This window comes from Mustela lutreola, chromosome 9 (genome assembly GCF_030435805.1).
Source record: "Mustela lutreola isolate mMusLut2 chromosome 9, mMusLut2.pri, whole genome shotgun sequence".
Lineage (NCBI taxonomy): Eukaryota > Metazoa > Chordata > Mammalia > Carnivora > Mustelidae > Mustela > Mustela lutreola.
The window spans coordinates 31,082,228-31,101,249 of NC_081298.1; the positions used below are offsets into that span (position 1 = coordinate 31,082,228).

A 19,022-nucleotide genomic window follows, 5' to 3' on the forward strand; every position below is an offset into this window, starting at 1 on the left:
GTCCCAGGCTGTGGGAGACAGGAGGGAAGCGAATGGTGGCAAAGCCAGAGTAAACCACTGTGATAGGTGTGCGGGGGTCCTAGAAGAGAGGAAATAGGATGGGGAAGCAGGATGAGCCACGCTCTGGAAGGTCCTCCTGTGGTGGGAGTGTTCTTAGATTAGGCATGGTAACTTTGCAAAAGGGGCAAAAGCTGAGTCCCAAGTTTGTGACAAATGGAGAGTGAGTGAAAGCTGCCACAGATTTCCAGATGGACTTCCCAGCCACAGGGTTCCCAGTGAACAGGGAACCATGGTTGGCTTGTTCTCAGCAAGCTGCCGTGGGTGGTGCAGGGTGTGGGGGTCGCGCGGGCTGCTGCTCTGAGTTTTTGCTGGCAGCCTCACCGGAAAGGAGAGGCCACAGGTGCTCCCCACAGCAGTTACCTGTCTTCTTTTACAGGTACTTTCTACTGTGTGTAAATTACTTCTTCTATGGTGAGACAGTGACGGATTACTTTTTCACTCTGGTCCAGAGAGAGGAGCCTTTGCGGATTCTCAGTAAATACCACCGGTTCATTTCCTTTACTCTCTACCTAATAGGTAGGCATTCAGCAGTTCACCAGTTCTTGGGTTTGTCTTGTTTGTGTTTGCTGAGTAGAGGTTGGGGCACTTCTTGGTGCCTGCACAGTCTTGATGATGTTAAGCTTGACGGTGCAAGGCTGCAGAGCTGAGGACCCTGCCTTAAATCTGAGTCATAGCAGCTCTTGACTAAGAAGTGGGACTGAGGGCCTTGTGTGGCTGTGGGGACTGCAGTCATTGCCTTCTGTCCTTGTGTCCCAACCTCTGTGGGAGGGCAGCATAGCACGGTCCAGTCTTGACTCCCCTGTTGGCAGAGATTCTGCGGTGAGATCAAAACAAAAACCACCCAGGAATTTGGGTATAAAACCCAGCAGCTGTCTTTAGGGGAGTCACCTGAGAAGCTGCGTGAGGGACACTGCAGTGTGGTGGAGATTTTACCCAACTGGGTTTAAAAAGACTTTGTGACTTCGGAGGAGCTGGGGCTTAGTCTTTGGGTCTCTTGTTCTCTGGAGCTAAAACAGCAGACGCACTGTGAGGATTTGATCAGATGCATTAAAAGTTCACAAACAGAAGGGTGCTGTGTCAATCTAAACTCAGTACTACTTGAGAGTTAAGTGTTAATGCTCGTGTTTCTCATAGTTGCCCTCAAAGCCAGTTTGAGGCACAGGAGAAATTTGTTCTGACCTAAATTTCAGTCTGACCTATTTTTGATGAGCTTGATAGCAATACTTGGCTCCATGAATGGCCCCTGGCCATTAAAATAGAAAATCCACCGCCAAGGGGGTCTGTTGCTGATGAGCATAGTCTGAGAGTGTGCCTCAGGCCCTGAGAGTAGCCCCCCATAGCGGAAGGCCAGGGGTCTGGAATAGCCATGTGTCGTCTTCTGGGCAGGGCTGTGTTTAAGGTGCCCAGCCACTCTTCTGGGTAAGCGTTTCTCTCTTTCCTGAAGGAGTGTAGGGGCCTTAAGGTCTATATTTATTTTTATTTTTATTTTGCCACCATGTGGGTCAGTGTAGAGATGCAAGGCTCTGACTCCATGCTAGGGAGATCTGCCCCCCTTAGCCAAACCTATAATTTAGGACAGGGGTCAGCCACCTTTTTCTTTAAAAAAAAAATATATTTTTAAAGATTTTTATTTATTATTTATTTGATAGAGAGAGAGATCACAAATAGGCAGAGATGCAGATGGGGGTGGGGAAACAGGCTCCCTGCTGAGCATAGAGCCCAATGCGGGGCTCGATCCTAGGACCCTGAGATCATGACCCGAGTTGAAGGAAGAGCCACCCAGCAAACCCCACTGAGCCACCCAGGTGCCCCCAGCAAACTTTTTCTTAAAGGTCTAGATAATATTTTAGGCTTTGGGGCCCAGAGGCTCTTTGTTGCAACTCTTCTGTTCTGCCCTGGAGCATGAAAGGAGAACCCCAGATAATATGTAAACAGGTATGGCTGTGTTTCAGTAAAATTTTATTTGTGAAAACTGGTGTCTGGTCTAACCTTTGTTGTTTGACCCCTGCTCCAGGATCAAAATGTTCCTCTCTGGTGAACAGTCTTTTAAATTGAGTGTAGTCTGCAAGATTTAAAAAAAATATTGCCTTCCTTTGATTGTCTTGAAGGAGTCTGTTTTTGCTTCTGACACTTACTGGAATAGCTAGGTTTATTCCCCCTGGGCTTTGGAATTGTGCATTGCTTAACTGCTGCAAAGAAATTGGCCAGAAGACCGTTTAACACATCTAAAGGAAATGATTAGGACAAACATAATGCAGAGTGTGATTCATTTTGCCCTTTCTCCTTCTCAAACTAGGGTTCTGCATGTTTGTACTGAGTCTGGTCAAGAAGCATTATCGACTGCAGTTCTACATGGTAAGCGAGATGTGTGTGTGTGTGCATGTGTGTGTGTGAATTCTTGGCTTAAGTGAAGTTCTACAGAAACTCACAAGGCCTCTATGCTTTCTGTGACAGATCAAAACTCTGGAACACAGTCTGTTTTGTGTGCATAGAACCTAGAGCATGAAGGGATATCTCCCATTTAAGTTACCCTGCTCTACATCCACCTAGACCCAATCACTGTTAACTTACACCCCCAGCAGCCTCTCCACTAGGACCTGTAGGTGGCGTCCAAGTGTGGCTCAAGGTGAAGCTTTAGGCAATGCCCACAGATACTCTACCTGCTACATCACTCCCCCAACTTGGAAGCAGCCCCTCACTGAGGGGCCTAAGCAAGGGTCCTAAGTAACATTTTCTTAAGATTTTATTTGTTTACTTGAGAGAGCGAAAGAGAGGCAGCAGAGGGAGAAGGACAAGTAGAGTCCCCACCCACTGAGCAGGGAGCCCGACCTGGGGCTCCATCCCAGGACCCTGAAATCATGACCTGAGCCAAAGGCAGGTACTTAACTGACTTAGCCACCCAGGCATCCCAGCACTCAACATATATGGAGAAAATGAGACGTACCCAGGCTTTCAGAGCATAGAAGGACTTGTTCACTGGCGGGCCCTGTGGTCCCTACTTTTGGTAGTAATTGTAGCTGGGGGCAACGTTAATCCCAAATGCCTGTTCTGTACCTTTTTACTTCCAATAAGACAGGTAGAGAAGCAGACATATTTTCTACCTGTTCTGTTGTTGTTGTAGTTTAGCAATTTCTATTTGTTATTGACTGTTATTTGAAGTTCCTTTCAAGGTAACAGGTAGGTCAAATGTATTCTTGATTTTCTTTTGCAGTTTGGCTGGACCCATGTAACATTACTGATTGTTGTAACTCAGTCACATCTTGTTATCCACAACCTATTCGAAGGAATGATCTGGTGAGTGATGTCAGGGAGGGAGATTTCCCTTTTATTTTGTGAATTTTTCTCATGTCCAGGTAGACTGAGAATCCCTGCTTACCTTCTAAGCCAGGGGTTCTCACCTTGAGCTACGTCAAAATCCCATTCAGGGGCTGGTTATAACAGATCCCTGGGCCTCACTCCTGAGGCCTCAGCAGATTCAGTAATGAGAATTTGAATCACTAGTACATTCCCAGGTGATGCTGCTGGTCAGGACCTATGCTTTAAGAACTGATATTCTAGACTAACAAGTACATGGATAATTAAAGAATCAAAGACAATGCAACCCTATAACAACAGATTTAAAAAACTAAAGGAAAATGTCGTGATCTGGTAAAATGTAAACTACCAACAGTCATGAAGAAGAAAACTTGAAAGATCACTAACTGTTAAAGATCTTTGAAAATTATCTAAGAATCCATACCTGGGAAGAAAACAACCAATGATAATAGCAGAGTTTTATCTACCCCTTCATACTAAAGCTGATAAGCTTGGGGAGGCAGAAAGAAGAATGTTAAACTGATTTCTCTAATGATTACAGATAAACCATTGTACATATTGGTAAATAGAATCCGGCAATGTGTCAAAAGCACCATGTACTCATTACTTAGTAGATTTTATTCCAGAAATGCAATGGTTTCAGTAGGAAATCTGTCAACATTTATGGAAATCAGCAGGCTGAGAAAGCCGGATGATTTTGGTGAAAGGCAAAGGCATATCCTCGTTTATATAAGAGGTACTGAAGTGTTGTGCTTAAGACCCCAAACTGTGCTCTGTTTCCAGATCTCAGAATGAGGGTATAGTAATATTCACCTCCTGAGGAATAAATTAGTAAATATATGTAAAGTGCTTGGAACAGAGACTAGCTCATATAAATGCTGGTCTTACCATGTTTAAAACAATGGTAATAATGATCTGGGGAGGCTCGCGATTTTCCCCTTTCAGTTTTTGTTAGGTAATTCTAAAGAATGGCTTCTGATAAGTCCTTATCTTTAGGGCCAAACATGCCATTTGTTTCTACAGTGAATCATATTAAAATCTCTGGTTATTGGTTTTCAGCTTTACCTACAGGATTTAACTGTAGGTATAGAAAATATGAAGAGCAGAGGATATGTGCAAGAAGCCTGGACGAAGTAAATACTGGGCGGAGTTGTGAGGATACAGATGCTCCCTTAACAAACAGAAGATATTGCCTCTAGTTGATGGGCTAGGAAGTCAGAGATTTACGTATATTATGTTAAATACAGAACTTTAAATAGAGGACATTTGAAAAACATGATGGTCAGGGAGTGGAGAGGGGGGGAGAGCAGAAGGATACAAATGTGGAAATGGCCTCCTTTGTCATAGTGGGGATCAGCAGGTGAGGAGGGGGGCGCGGGAGCTCGAAAAGATAGCTAGATCTGTGAGTTGTGGTTCTGTGCTCAGCGTAGCCCTAGGGAGAGGGAGTGCTCCTGAGAGCTAGTCATAAACCGTTCACCTAGATAAATTATGAAATAGACACGAAGTAGTCAGGAATGAGTAAAAGTAGTTATTTGGGGGGAATGGAGATAGGGATGGGGAAACAAGGAAAACTTTCTCTTCTTTACAGTTCAAATTTGTATTACCACGTGCATATATTACTTCATAACAAAAAAGGAACACATGACATTTTATAGAATCCCACCTCCATTTACTCGGGAGCCATTTGGTAAAGATTGGAATGTCTGCTGTGTGCCAGGTACTAGGTATAGCTTGTCTGGTATTTTCTTTCTTTCTAGCTTATTCCTTCATGGATGACAAGTACTTAACGGGTTATTTTTTTCCTGGAGTTGATGAATGGCATTGTTTTGTAGACCTCTGAGGTACTGTCATCTGGGGAGAGTTGGTTTTCACTTTGGTTTATTCTCTAGGTTCATTGTCCCCATCTCTTGTGTGATCTGTAATGACATTATGGCCTATATGTTTGGCTTCTTCTTCGGTCGGACCCCACTCATCAAGGTAAATGGGTCACCCTAACATGAAATACCACTGTGAGGGAAGGGTGGTCCTTTTTGTAGAGTAGATCAGCTTGGGGCAGAAGAAGTCTAGCTTGTATGAATGTCTTCATGTCGTCCTGGAGAAAGGCTGGCAAAAACTTAGTTTCAGGAGAAAAGCCAAAGGAAGATGACTATTCATAGAGAAAAAAAGAGCTAACAGAGAAAATATCTTCTAGATTATATAGACACATTTTTGGGACTTTGATCGGAATTTGCGTGTTGTCATTTAATTATATTTATATATAATATAAAATATATTTTAAAAATATATTAAAAAATATATATATATATAAACTGGGACAGACAGAAACTGAGGGGTATCAGGCCAGGAACAAGGAGAGCAGGCAGGGGTTGTTTTAGAAGGGAAGGAGGTTAACAGAATGAGGTGGGGTTTTTGTTTTGTTTTGTTTTGTTTCTTATAGTAGGAAGGTTTTAAATAAGTAATCATTGTTCTCAAAGCCAGTTATCAAAATGCCCTTTGTTAAGAGTTTGCTTTCTGTCTGTAGCTGTCCCCGAAGAAGACCTGGGAAGGCTTCATTGGGGGCTTCTTTGCTACTGTGGTGTTTGGCCTTCTGGTAGGTGGTGGTCTGCTGCTGGGTGGGGGAGTGGACAGAGACCTCCCACCCTCCCTCAGAGCTTGTCCAGGGCTAGAGAGCTTGTTTCCTGAGGCCCAGGACTCTGTCCTGCTGCACGGTAACCTTGCCCCTGAGGGGCGTGAGTATGGCACTCTCTGTAACTAGCCCCATGCCAGTTCTCAAACAGGGTCTTGGTAGCTGAGGGGCGGGGCCATGTGTGCCTGCACTCCCCTCGGGCCGAGGCATGCGATGCCCAGCAGGTAGTGTTCTTGTCCACCCTTTTGATATTTCAAGGTTGAGTGACTGGCAGCTGAGAGTAAGGGAGGAGGCGGGCTCTGCCGCTTTGGCCGAGGTTCTCTCCCATGTGCATCCTGTGGGAGGAGGATGATCTTCCCGCCCTAACCCTGCTTCTGACCATCAGCCCAGCCTCTCTCCTTTTTCAGGGGTGTCTAGCTGTCCTCCAGTACTGATTCCCTTTCTTCATTGCTCCTCCACCTTCTTCCTCCAGGCTGGCTGTTTCTCACTGTACCACTCCCTGACATCCTGCCTCCAGTTCAAATGAAATTAAGGGATCCTGAGGAAAAGGGACCATAGCTCCCCTAACTGGGGAGAATCTTCTTGTAGTTCTTTGCCCAAATTCCTTCAGGTCTTTCATGGATTTTGACCTAGGTGTTCAGGCAATTCTGTGTAAAGCCTCAGCAGGCCATGTACCTGTTTTCAAATCCTTTTCCAAATTCAGGCAGAATACACCTGTGGGGAAGCATGAACCTCTGATTTAGTACCCAGCTCACAGTTAGCAGGGTCCTAGGCACTGTGAGGGGGACAGCCAAGCCCCATGTGTGGGGCCTAGGTGGGCTGGCTGGGCCTCGTCTCTTCTGCCCGACTCTGCTTTTCATCCTCAGCTGTCCTATGTGATGTCCGGGTACAGATGCTTTGTCTGCCCCGTGGAATACAACAATGACACCAACAGCTTCACTGTGGACTGTGAGCCCTCTGACCTCTTCCGTCTGCAGGAGTACAGCATTCCTGAGGTGATCCAGTCGGTCATTGGCTTGGTATGTGCCACTCACATCGGGCAAGCTATCCTTGGTTAGGTAGTGACTACAGAGAGAGAGAGCCCTCTCTCCACCACTGCCACTCCCTCAGAAAAAGCTTAGCTTCCTCCCTCCACAATGCCAGGGCCCAGGATAGAGGAGACTCGTTCAAGTCAGGTAAGGGCGAGAGCAGAAGGAGACCTTTAGTCTCACCTCAGTTCATGTAGACCAGTGGTTCTCAAACTGTGCTCTGTGGATCCCTAAGGAACCCTGAGATCCTTTCAGGGGGCCTGTGAGGTCAGTTATTTTCATAATAATAATATGACATTGGGGCGCCTGGGTGGCTCAGTGGGTTAAGCCGCTGCCTTCGGCTCAGGTCATGATCTCGGGGTCCTGGGATCAAGTCCCGCATCGGGCTCTCTGCTCAGCGGGGAGCCTGCTTCCCTCTCTCTCTCTCTGCCTGCCTCTCCAACTACTTGTGATTTCTCTCTGTCAAATAAATAAATAAAATCTTAAAAAAAAAAAAAAAGATTATAAAAAATAATATGACATTATTTGCCTGTTTTTACTTTGTTGACATTTGCTGTGAATGGTGCAAAAGCAGTGGTGGGTAAGCTCACTAATGCTCTAGCACAAGTGAAGGCAGTGGCAGGAAACTGGACTAAGTCATGGGATTCTTCATGCCACACACTCGCAGTTAGAATAAGCCAGCTCTTCTCAAGAATGTCTTTGATGAAAACGTAATGTGGTTCATTTTATTATATTCTGACCCTTGAATACATACCTGTCTATACTCTTGTGTACCCAAATGGAAACTATGCCTAGAACATTTCTGCTAAATATGGCAGTCCGGTGCTTACCTAAAGGAAAGTGCGCATGTACCTGTTTGAGCTGAGCTAGCTGCTTTTTTTTAATAGGGACATACTTTTTACTTGAAAAGAACTGACAAACTCTAGTGTTTCAGCCTTGTGTATTTGATAACATTTTTCTTGAAAATGAATCAAGTGAGCCTGTCACTTCAAGGAAAACCCCTGACAGTGATTGTTACTGATGATAGAATTTGGATTCCAAGTGAAAATTAATATTTTGGAAAGCATGTACCTGTCCTCGGAGTTTGACAGCTTCCTGATACTTCAAAGCTTTGTGGATGAGAGCTGCAGTGATTTTTGGGTGTGTGTGATTTTTATAGTGATTTTAACATAACGATGTTTTGACATTGCATATAGCAAACTGTCTACACTTGGAAGACTTACATAATTCGGTGAACTTTCGTTTTCTTTTTTTTTTTTCTTTTTTTTTTTTTAAAGATTTTATTTATTTATTTGACAGAGAGAAATCACAAGTAGATGGAGAGGCAGGCAGAGAGAGAGAGAGGGAAGCAGGCTCCCTGCTGAGCAGAGAGCCCGATGCGGGCCTCGATCCCAGGACCCTGAGATCATGACCTGAGCCGAAGGCAGCGGCCCAACCCACTGAGCCACCCAGGCGCCCGAACTTTCGTTTTCTAAATGGCCAGTGCGTGGTGTTAGAACTGTCAGGTGTGGGTCAAAGATCCATTCAAAGTGCAAAACAGGTTAATGGATTTTAATGTTAAGAGCACAGAAAGTTCATTTGTAGGATTTCAAATTCCACACTGCACCAAATTCTTAAGAAACTACCACTTGTCAAGTTCTGGTGTAGTGTCAGAGAAGAATACCCATAATTATCTAAAATACTCTTCCTTGGGGCGCCTCGGTGGCTCAGTGAGCTAAAGCCTCTGCCTTGGGCTCAGGTCACGATCCCAGGGTCCTGGGATCGAGCCCCGAATCGGGCTCTCTGCTCAGCAGGGAGCCTGCTTCCTCCTCTCTCTCTGCCTGCTTCTCTGCCAAGTTGTGATCTCTGTCAAATAAATAAATAAAATCTTTAAAAAAAATAAAGTACTCTTCCTTTTTTCAGCCACTTAATTTGTATGAGGCTGAATTTTCTTCACATAGTTCAATTAAAACATCATACTGCAACAGACTGAATGCATGATACTGAATGTCCTCTATTAGGCTGAGCACTAGAGAGTTACAGACAAAATCCAGTTTTCTTACTAATTTTTGTATTTGGAGGGAAAATAGAGTTCATTTCATAAAGACTCACTTGTGTTAACAAGGCATCTTGACTGATTTCATTTATCCTTCTTAGACAACAGTCTGGATGTACCCCTTCCAGATCCACAGCATTGCCCTCTCCACGTTCGCCTCGCTCATTGGCCCCTTCGGAGGGTTCTTTGCAAGTGGATTCAAACGAGCCTTTAAAATCAAAGTAGGAAAACCCTCTTTTTTGTTTCTCTCATTGTCTCCCAGCCTGGTCTCCTCCTGTCCCACCCCATCCACTACCCTCTCCTTCAAAATTCTGAGCTGTAAATACCAAGCTATAAACCAGACTGTTAATGTGTGCTCCTCTTCACCCATGGGTGGGATTTAGGCTGGTAAATTTAAAGTACATTGTTTCCGGGGCACCTGGGTGACTCATTTGGTTAAGTGTCTAACTCTTGATTTCAGCTCAGGTCATGATCTCAAGGTCCTGAGATCAAGCCCCACATCAGTCTTGGCACTGGGCATGGAGTCCTTTTAAGATTCTTTCTCTGCTCTTTGGCCACCCCCTCCCCACATGCGCTCTCTCTCTCTCTCTCTCTCCAAAAAACAATAATAACAACATTGTTTCCAAGAAAATTCATCATAGTTGGCCCTTGAACAACACAGGGGTTAGAGGCACTGATCCCTCCCTCTTGTCCCCATCCTCCCACGCAGCAGAAAATTCACATATAACTGCTGACCAGAAGAATTACTGATAACAGTTGATTAACACTTATTTTGTATATCATACATATTATAGACTGTATTCTTACAATAAAGTAAGCTAGAGGGAAAAAAATGTGATTAAGAAAATTTGAAAGAAGAGAAAATGCATTCACATCAATGTACTGTATTTACTGAAAAAAATTCATGTATAGGTGGACCCGTGTAGTTCAAACCCCTGTTGTTCAAGGGTCAGCTGTAGTTTGATTTTCAGTGTATTTGTTCATATATCTTGTATCTTTCTTCATAAGAAACATTATATCATAAGACTCTGTCCTATTATACCCTCAGCATTTGAACCAATACTTCTTACTTTCTGTTGCCCTTAGCTACTCAGGACAGTAGCTGGGCTCAGAGGTGGGACAGTAGGCCAGGGTTTGGGGTTGGCCTCCCCAGGTTCACCAGTCTTGCCCCTTCCTTTAACAGGACTTCGCCAACACCATTCCTGGCCACGGAGGCATCATGGATCGCTTTGACTGCCAGTACCTGATGGCCACCTTTGTTAATGTGTACATTGCCAGTTTTATCAGGTACAGTGCCTTTCCATCTGGACCAAGTTGGTGGGATTCTGAATGTGGTGAAATTCTAGAAGTGTAGCTACAAATCAGTGGGAGGGAAATGCATCCCAAACATGAATGCGGTTTTCAGTTGCTACTCTCTCTGGGTTCTCTGAGGGTCCCCCTGCCCTCCACAAATAGGGAATCCAGCGGGAATAGCAGCTGTTTGAATAATCAGGCCCCAGAAACTGCTGGACCTCCGCTCAGCGCTGTTTCCTCACATTCTCTTCCAGGGGCCCCAACCCAAGCAAGCTGATTCAGCAGTTCCTGACCCTGCGTCCGGACCAGCAGCTACATATCTTCAACACCCTCAGATCTCACCTGGCCGACAAGGGGGTGCTGACAGCTGCCGTGGAGGATGAGTAGCAGCCCCAGGCCCAAGACGGCAGGAGCAAGTGAGCGAGGGGCTAGGGGAAGGCAAAGCCTCCCTGGTGTGACTCAGTCGATGACAAGGCTTCAACTCACTGTCTTTTTTTTTTTTTGTAGAGCATTTTTTATTTGTGGGTTTTCAGAACAATCTGTATATACAGTCTATGTGCTTATGATTTGGGTCGTGGGTAAACTACAGCTCTGAGTTGGAAAGAAATCACCGGGGTCAGACCTTTCAGGCTTTTTAAACAGAAGTTTTAACCTGGAAGACAGTGTTGCCCACCTGGGCTGCATCTGCTTGGTGCTTCTTGCTCCCAAGCTAGAGTTTCTGTTGCCGGGCTCCTTCAGGGAGGGAGCGGATGTTTATCTGTGGCTGACCAGTTCAGGGCCCCTCCCCTGCCCCCGGCCTGCCCTTGTAGCTGCCCCCCAGCTGCAAAGAGGCGCACGGCTTGGATGTCTTTGGGGATGTCTTTGCTGCGGAGAGCTTTCACCTGGGCCTCTCGAGAATCCCTGCCCTGAAGCGACGGGACAATTGCCTTCTGTCTGGAGGGACAAAGACTGTTTAATTAGATAAACATTCTACCCGCAAGATCCTGTAGGGCGTGAGCTCTGCTTTATGACCTGGGTTAACCTTACTTCATCGCAGACTGAAAGAAGGCTTCAATATTTTTTTTCAGGAAGCACGAGAAATTATTTATAATAGTCCGAAAAAGTACACTGTAATATTTTGAGTGTATGGGGTAGAACGTGCGGTCACGAGCCCTTCCCAGGTGGTCGGCTCACGTGGCTCCTCTTGGGCATTTCGGCTAACTGTGTCTTTTCAGGGCCGATGCCTTTCATCTTTGTGCTGTAGACTTGTTGCTGCTGAATCCCTCCTGGGGGCTCTCCTGTTAGGCAGGGAGCAGGGGGTTTCTCGTTCACGTGCCCTTTGCCTGACAGACCACCCTTGTAGCTGCTGTGTTGTGTATATACTACTCTAAAGGCAAGTGTGTACCTGTGTGTGTGTTTAAAAAAATCACTTACTTCTTACAGTGATTTCAGTTGTACCATGACTTCTTCACTGCAACCACAAAATCCTGCTTACAACTCTGGAAACCTAACCTGATTAGAGGTATAGAGGTGTGACTGTTCTGAAGATTACATGCACACTTTATATATATATATATATAAATATATATATATATATATATATGAAATGTGACCAGTTTAAATGTGGTTCGTATTTTATTGAGGGACCTTTTTTTCTTTTAAACTGTGATTCCCCCCCACCCCACCCCCGCCTTCTGATAGGAGTGATGTTGACTTTAGGGAGACAAGTTCTTTGTTAGGTCAACAAGCAGGGGAGGATAGGAAAGAGAACTGGTGCCCATCTGTGTTCAGTTATTCCGTGCCATGCTGGTTCTCCTTGCCAATTGAGGGTGCGGTGACTTGCTTCAGCACCTTAGTCTGCTACTGTTTCATTCTGTTTCTATTTTCGTTAGTCGTCCTTGAAAGCTCACTCAGCTTTGAGTGAGTCAGCTCAGCTCACTGCCATGTGCGGGCACAGGGCGGCAGGCCCTTGTTGACATGGCAGCTCAAGGTCACTGCCTGGGTCTCCCCACGAGTGCAACATTGAAGCAGCTTTCCCCGTCTGAGCTTGTACTTCCGTTTCAACATGTGGCTTTCCTGGTTCAGGGCTGAGGGCCCCTTAAAAACAAAGTGTGTTTTTGTGTGGGGTTTCCATTCTGCCCGGGTGACCCTGGGCAGGACACATCCCTCTCTGGGTCCTCGTGTTCTGAGCACTCCCTTAATTCAGTATTCCGTGATTCTGACTGAGCAAGTTCGTGTCACCAGAGGCTACTTGTGGGTATCAAGTTGTGTCCTGGGCACACAAACAGCAAGAGCTTTCTGGCCGTTTCTAAATGCTTGTCTTTGAGATGAATCAGTATCTTACCAACCAATCTTAAACAGTGGAGGTCATTAGTAACAAATGTAGTTTTCACATTGAAGAATGGACTTGGTTCCTAAAACCAGAGACAGAAGGGGTTGTCTCTGTCACCTTATTGTGGGCCTGCAGTGGGCGCCTTGGTGCCTGGGGCCCAGCAGCCCTTGAATAGGGGCATCGTTGGGATCGGCGTGCCTGGCACAATCCTTTGTGGAAGGCGGTGGTTGCTGAGGGGGCCTCTGGCGTCCTGGGAAACTGAAGCTGGATGCTCACAAGAGCTCTTCGCAGGAAGTCCAGAAGGTCAGCTTCGGTTTTATCTTCTATTTTCCGCACATGCTTTCTGGTCAAGGAAGAGGAATTTCCTAGCCTAGTAGCCAGGCAAGCAAAGCCACCTGTGTCTGTCTCTGTCTATACACAGTGTTTTTCTTTCTCCCATTTATTGAGGTATTTCACCATATAAACAAGATTGCTAGAGACTATTTTAACATACCCCTGTGCAGGTCTTCATGAATGGCATAACTTGCTTCAGATCCACTTGTTTGTGTGTGAGAAATAAAATGTGACAGAAACTGTGTGCTCTCCCTTGTGACTTCCGCGTCTCCCTCCCATGTGTGGTGTGATGTTTCCCACTTGTTATTGCATCATAAATATCCTGCAGTCCTGGTTTAGAGACTTTTGTTTTCTGCTCTGAATCTTCCACTTTCTCACAGCGGCCCCCTAAGGCGCCTCAGGTGGGAGTCCCAAGCACCTTGTGGCTGAGGACGTAGAGGCCCAGAGCAGAGGGAGCCTTCCCCAGGGTCACGTGGCAGAGGCAAGCCTCACTCTACCTTGCACTCTGCTCACAGGGACTGGGTTCATCCCTAGCCCCACTTGCTTTTGTGAAAGTGGTGGTCAGTGTGCCAGGAATTCAGCATCTGGTGGACCTGTGCCCCAGGATGGAGCTTAGGGAGGGAGCTGAGGAGCAAGGTTGTCATGGAAACCAGGGAGCATCTACAGAGTGTCCTCCCTGGGGACTGCTCAGGGGATACCCGAGTCTTTTCCCCTTATGAGCACTTGCCACCCCTTTCACTGCATTGCCTCAGCATTGAGAAAGTCACATATATGTTTTGCTTCTGAGAGTGAAACCCCCTAAGGCAGCTTGGGTCTTGTTTGTGTTTATTATTTTTTGCCTATTTCATATTCTGAGCATATTAGTAGCTATAGTATAATTATATTTAAAATGTATTTACTCTTAGTATTTTCTATATTCTGTATTTCTAAGTCGATAATGTATGTCTGAAGTTAGTATCTCTTTCACTTTTAGAAGGGGTGAAATGTATTTCATCATACACAGGTGGACTTAGGAGCCATTTTTGTGGTATTTATTTATTTTTCCCCACTGTGCTTCTTCTCCTGTAACTTGACATATTTTTGGAATCTTTCTGTATACCCTATTTTAAAGGAGATTAAACAGACCCTGATTTGAGTAAGCTAGTTGCTGAGTTGGCTAGAGGCTGATACGAATGGATCCTTGAGTTCAGATCTTCCAAGTGTCCGTGAGTCCGCAGCTGGCCCAGAGCACCCCTGATGTTGATGGGAGACGGCGGGGGCGGGATGTGAATGACTCAGGGCAAAGTGCGTCACTGCTCAGAAAACTCAGCAATGGCCTTGCTCTGTAAGGAGCCTGCCCAGGTCCATTTCTAAGCAAGTAGCTTTTCATTTCTCTACCAGATGTTGTCTATCTTTGCCAGAACCTCTTCTTGTGTCTGAAGTGTCTTTGGCACCGTGGTGATCTTTCAGACTAACTCTGTGCTCACCTTCCTTTCCCATTGCAGTGATGTGCTGAGTAGCAGGTAGAGTGGGGAGGGGGTTGGTTTCACTTGGACCCACCAAAGTGGGTGGGAAGAGCTAAGAGGAGGATGTCCAGGTGGCTGTGTAGACATCACAGGACGGTAAACCATTTGCAGACTCACTGTGCTTGTCTGCAGCAGGGACCCCAAAGGAACAGCTGGAAAAAACCATTGGCTTCCCGCAGACCGGCTAACTCTTGGGCAGAGTCTCATTCTGTCCTTGTCATGGTCAAAATGAATTTCTCTTTCCCTCGATTGCTGTCCACACAGTTGCCCAGTTTCTAGTTTTTGAAAACATTTGCTACTCCCACTACCTGACTTGGTTTCCCTTGTTGGGTGAGGATCTGATGGCTTGACCTGCAGAGGGTGCTGCCCTTTGGGCCAAGTGATAATGAGTGAAAGGTCTCTTCCAGGCCCACCTCCTCTTAGTCCCAGACTCTGCTCACCCACATCCTTGCAGAAGGCGGCCCTCTTCTCAGTAACGAATGGAGTCCCAGCTGCTGACTGCTTGTACCACTGGATGGTGGCCCTGTCTTTCTGTTCCTCCTGGCTCTGCCCTGCCACCCTCCCCTTTTCAGGCTGACCAGCAGTGACCTTACTTATCTGGGCTCTCAGAAGGGTAGAGGCTATTCTTCCCTGGGGCTGTCTCCTGACTGAGTCGCTGGTTTGTATGTAAACTGTTTTCGAGGGCAAAGAGATCATAGCTGTGAAGGCCGTTTGGGAGGTATACTTTGGATGCTGAAATGTTAGGGTTTGTAGAACATGTGGGTGATTTATGAGACTGGGGGCAGAATAGGTGACATCTAGGACCTTATGGCCAGTGGGTTTCAAATCTGTTGGCCATTTGAAGACTCTGTCCCGTTCCGTCCCTCTCTCCACCAAATACCTTTCTGCTGAAGCTCCTTTTTATTCTTGAGCCAGTAAGATGCCAACAGTGTGTTTGTTAATAATAACTGCAATAATAGTCATAGTGCTTAATATGTGCCAGGTATAGTGCTAAGGGCTTATCCCTTTTAATCCAGAAAACAACCTTTAATTAGGTATTATCCCCATTTTATAGGTAAGGAAACTGAGGCACCATGACAGGCTGATCTCAGTGGCTGAGGAGATAGACTTCTGGCTCCAATAGCCCTAGGTCTGGGCAGGTTACTGGGTATAACTCCAACTGGTGGGGTCTGAGAGTTGCACCTCCCTCGTGGGAATGTTGTGAGGGTTTTTAGGAGATAACGCATGTAAGCATTTAGCATAGTGTCTGGCACATAGTAAGCCTTCAATAAATGGTAGTTATTTTTGTTGAACTCAGCGAGTAAATTGAACCTAGTTGATGTAATGCCAGAGACTAGATTCTTAGTCACTGCACTGTTACTGCCCAGCACGCATCCTGGGTGTTCACAGTCTAAAAGATTTTGAGAGAAGTTATCCAACCTTCACACCCACCTCCAGTGTCTGGGTGCATCACACTTCTCTTTCCTTTTATCAGGCTGGCCTTCTAAATGGCCATAAGGATGGTCAGAAATTGTCCACTCTTAGTTGGAATGGTTTCCTTGAGGTCTTGCCCACTTCCTGTTGCCCCTGGTGTGGACTTTCCTTGGAGAAGGAGGCCCTTACTTCCTCCCTGTTGGTGCCTCTGCTCCATGAGAGGGGAGGGCCTGTGAGTCACCATGGACCCTGTTTTCTTCTGCCCAAGGACTATGCCCTTTGCACACAGCTCAGGGGCCTGCAGTTGTTCCCTGTGTGGGGGGACCTCTCAGTGGGGGAAAAGAGAAGCCTTCTGTGTGGCAGATTATAGCAGTGACAGAAAGCCTAAAAGCTCTGCCCGCACCCTCACATCGCCAGACAGGGGCCTTGTGTTTCGAGCTTCCTTACAAGTACTAACGGGCTAGAAGCAGGTGACCTCTTGAGGACAGATGGTGTGGGGTGTTTCTCTTGGAGTCTGGGTTAGCTAGAATCGAGCTAGTTTAAAGGATCAGATGGGTGTGTGGTGAATGAAGGGGAATAGGCACTAGATTGTGCAAAAAATCTTTTCACTTGGTTTTCTGAGTAGAGATGGGGACTTGGGGAGGGCATGGGTGTGAGGTGGAGGCTTCTTTGCTTTGGAGGAATCTTGTTGACAGAATCCACGAAATTCTCAAACCAATGGACTAGTGATAACAGAACTACCGATTGAACATGGACTGTTTCCTGGGTGTTGGTGGGGAAAGAAGACCAGACTCAAAGGCCCATTGTATTTAAAGAATGGTTTCTCCCCTTCAGTTGAATAATGAAGTACTGGCTATGACAGGAATCAGGAGAAGGTTGTGGAAGAGTTCAGTAAGCAGCTGCTGCGACAGGCTGATCTTGGCCTGCTCTCATGCCCTTCTGGACCAGCATTTGCCAGGCCTGGCACTTCTTCCCTTACTGTTGAGTCTGATGGACGCAGGCTGCTTTCTGTCTGTAGAGAAGTTGTCCTCTCAACTGGGGATGAGGACCCAGTTGGGCTGTCGATGGCCCTGTGTTGGTCTCCCAGGCATTAGGCAGGGCCTGGCTCCTTGCAGCCTTTTCCTGTGTATAGTGCTCTAGGGGTTTACGTGGTTTGGCCACCTGTGATTCTGTTCCAAGTGAAATTGTGTCTCTGATCTCATCCCCGTTGCTGTTTTTGTCCTTGGCTCCTGGAACACGTCTGCTTCTCACCTCCATTCGGTTCCTAGACTGGGCTTGCTGCCTTGGTGCCTGGAAACGCCAGAATCGGAAGGGAGTTAAGAATATTTTCTAGTGGACAGAATGTACATACATGTTTTTCTGAGAGTGTCCTCGGTGTGCTGCTTCGTTTTCATACACAGAGCATTGTGTTGCTACCTTATGTCCCACTGGCTGGGTGTCTGGGACCTGGCTAGAAAGAGAAAGGGCTGAGCAGACATCAGGGCCGATAAAACTAAAGGACTTGGACCCAAGAGAACAAGTCAGGACAGGATGCAGAGAGGGGAGGTTTCCAGCCAGAAGACCGCTGAGGAGCTGTGGGGGCAAAGGAGAGGCCAGGAGCCCCACAGCTGAGGACAGACGGACAGAGGCCAGCACTGTGTTTTATAGGTGTGGGGACCAGAAACAGGGCTCAGAAGCCCATCCAGGAAGATTCAAAGCTCGTGGATTATGGATTATCTTCTGGAGCTGATGCTGATACCAAATTTTAATTTTTATTGATGTTTAATATTTTCCAAAAGAGGGAGGGAAAACCAAAGTGGGCGAGGTAAGAGGCTCCCTCTTGGAGCCCTGGGAGCTCTGTGTTGTTGGGTGAGTCGGGCGCAGCTGTGGACCTGCTCAGGTCTGTGTGCTCCGAGTATCTGTTTAATGGGAAAGATGCCCCACACAGAAATGGCCTCCCCACCCGCACTGGGGAGTGTGAGGCAGTCACCTAGGGCCCATCACCGCCTGTGTCTGCCACCCAGAGCTTAGCCTGGATGGACCCTGCCCCCTCGAGGTCAGTTTCTCTGCCCCTTCTCTGGGGGGTGCGATTCAGTGGACCCACACGGATAAGCCGGGTACTGACATTCGGTTTCTGGCCCTCAGGTGTGGGGGACCTTGGAGCCACTCTTGGGTGTGTGTGGAGCCCACCAGACAGCCGCTAAGGCCTCCACAGTTGTGTGTGTGTGTGTGTGTGTGTGTGTGCTGTGCCCTTTAGTCGACGTGGGGGTTCACAGAGTCTGCGTGTATTCGCCACAGCTGACCTTTGTGTGCTATCTGATCTGTGTTGAACAATACATGTAGATGCTTTTTCAGCGCAGTTCCAGAACATCCTATATTGTAGATTGGGAAATATTTACCTTATTTATATACCTGAATGTTCCTGTTACACAAATAAACATCTATTAAATTCTGTGTTGCTCGTGGTTTCTGCTGGGGGAGGAGTGCCTTTTGAAGGCGCACACGGGCTTGGCTTGAGAAGGGGGTGGTTTGTGTGGAGCCAGCATCCTTTCCCAGAATGCTGCCGACCCCTGCCTGCTTCTGGAGACACAGCCCTTGGCCTTCGCAACCTCCTCTCTTGGCTTTCCTTCTGCTTCCCTAACTCTTCCTCCTCTGCCACTTTTCTGAGTATCTCCTTCCACCTGTCAGTCCCTCAGACCGTGGCACTCTGCCCAAGGCTCTCTTGTCCCCAACACCGAACTCTGTCCTGTGTTCTGACCCACTCCCAGGGCTCCAATGACCACACTCACCTCCACGATTCCCAAGTGCACATCCCTAACCCACATAGGCTGTGAAGTCTCTTCATATGGACTTTGCACAACCAAACCCAGACCTTGGCCCTTGACCCACACGTGCCCCAGTCCAGTGTTGTGTCCCACAGAGTTGTGTTCCACGGCTGGTACCTGGGGGCCATCTCGTCCGTGAGCACAGCCTGCCCGTCCTACCTTCATCCTGCCTGCCTGCGGGCTCTCCACAGCCTGGCTCCCTCTGCCGTCCCAACCCTTCCTGTTCGTCTGGGGCAAGAGTTCTCCGCTGAAGCCCTCCTGCGGCCTGAGGGCCAAGTCCAGGCTTGTTTATGAGTTCC

At 46.9% G+C, this 19,022-nt stretch overlaps 1 protein-coding gene across 1 annotated transcript in view; it reads left to right on the plus strand.

Moving 5' to 3' along the window:
- The window catches only part of CDS2 (CDP-diacylglycerol synthase 2), a 68,272-nt gene extending 49,920 nt beyond the window's left edge, over positions 1–18,352 (plus strand). Inside the window, exons 5-13 of the mRNA XM_059133885.1 lie at positions 437–576; positions 2,357–2,415; positions 3,272–3,354; positions 5,265–5,352; positions 5,897–5,965; positions 6,868–7,020; positions 9,166–9,285; positions 10,248–10,351; positions 10,612–18,352. Coding sequence (XP_058989868.1) covers positions 437–576; positions 2,357–2,415; positions 3,272–3,354; positions 5,265–5,352; positions 5,897–5,965; positions 6,868–7,020; positions 9,166–9,285; positions 10,248–10,351; positions 10,612–10,744 — 949 coding nt within the window. The 3' untranslated portion in view covers positions 10,745–18,352. The remainder of the gene's footprint in view (positions 1–436; positions 577–2,356; positions 2,416–3,271; positions 3,355–5,264; positions 5,353–5,896; positions 5,966–6,867; positions 7,021–9,165; positions 9,286–10,247; positions 10,352–10,611) is intronic.
- Positions 18,353–19,022: the final 670 nt, after the last annotated feature.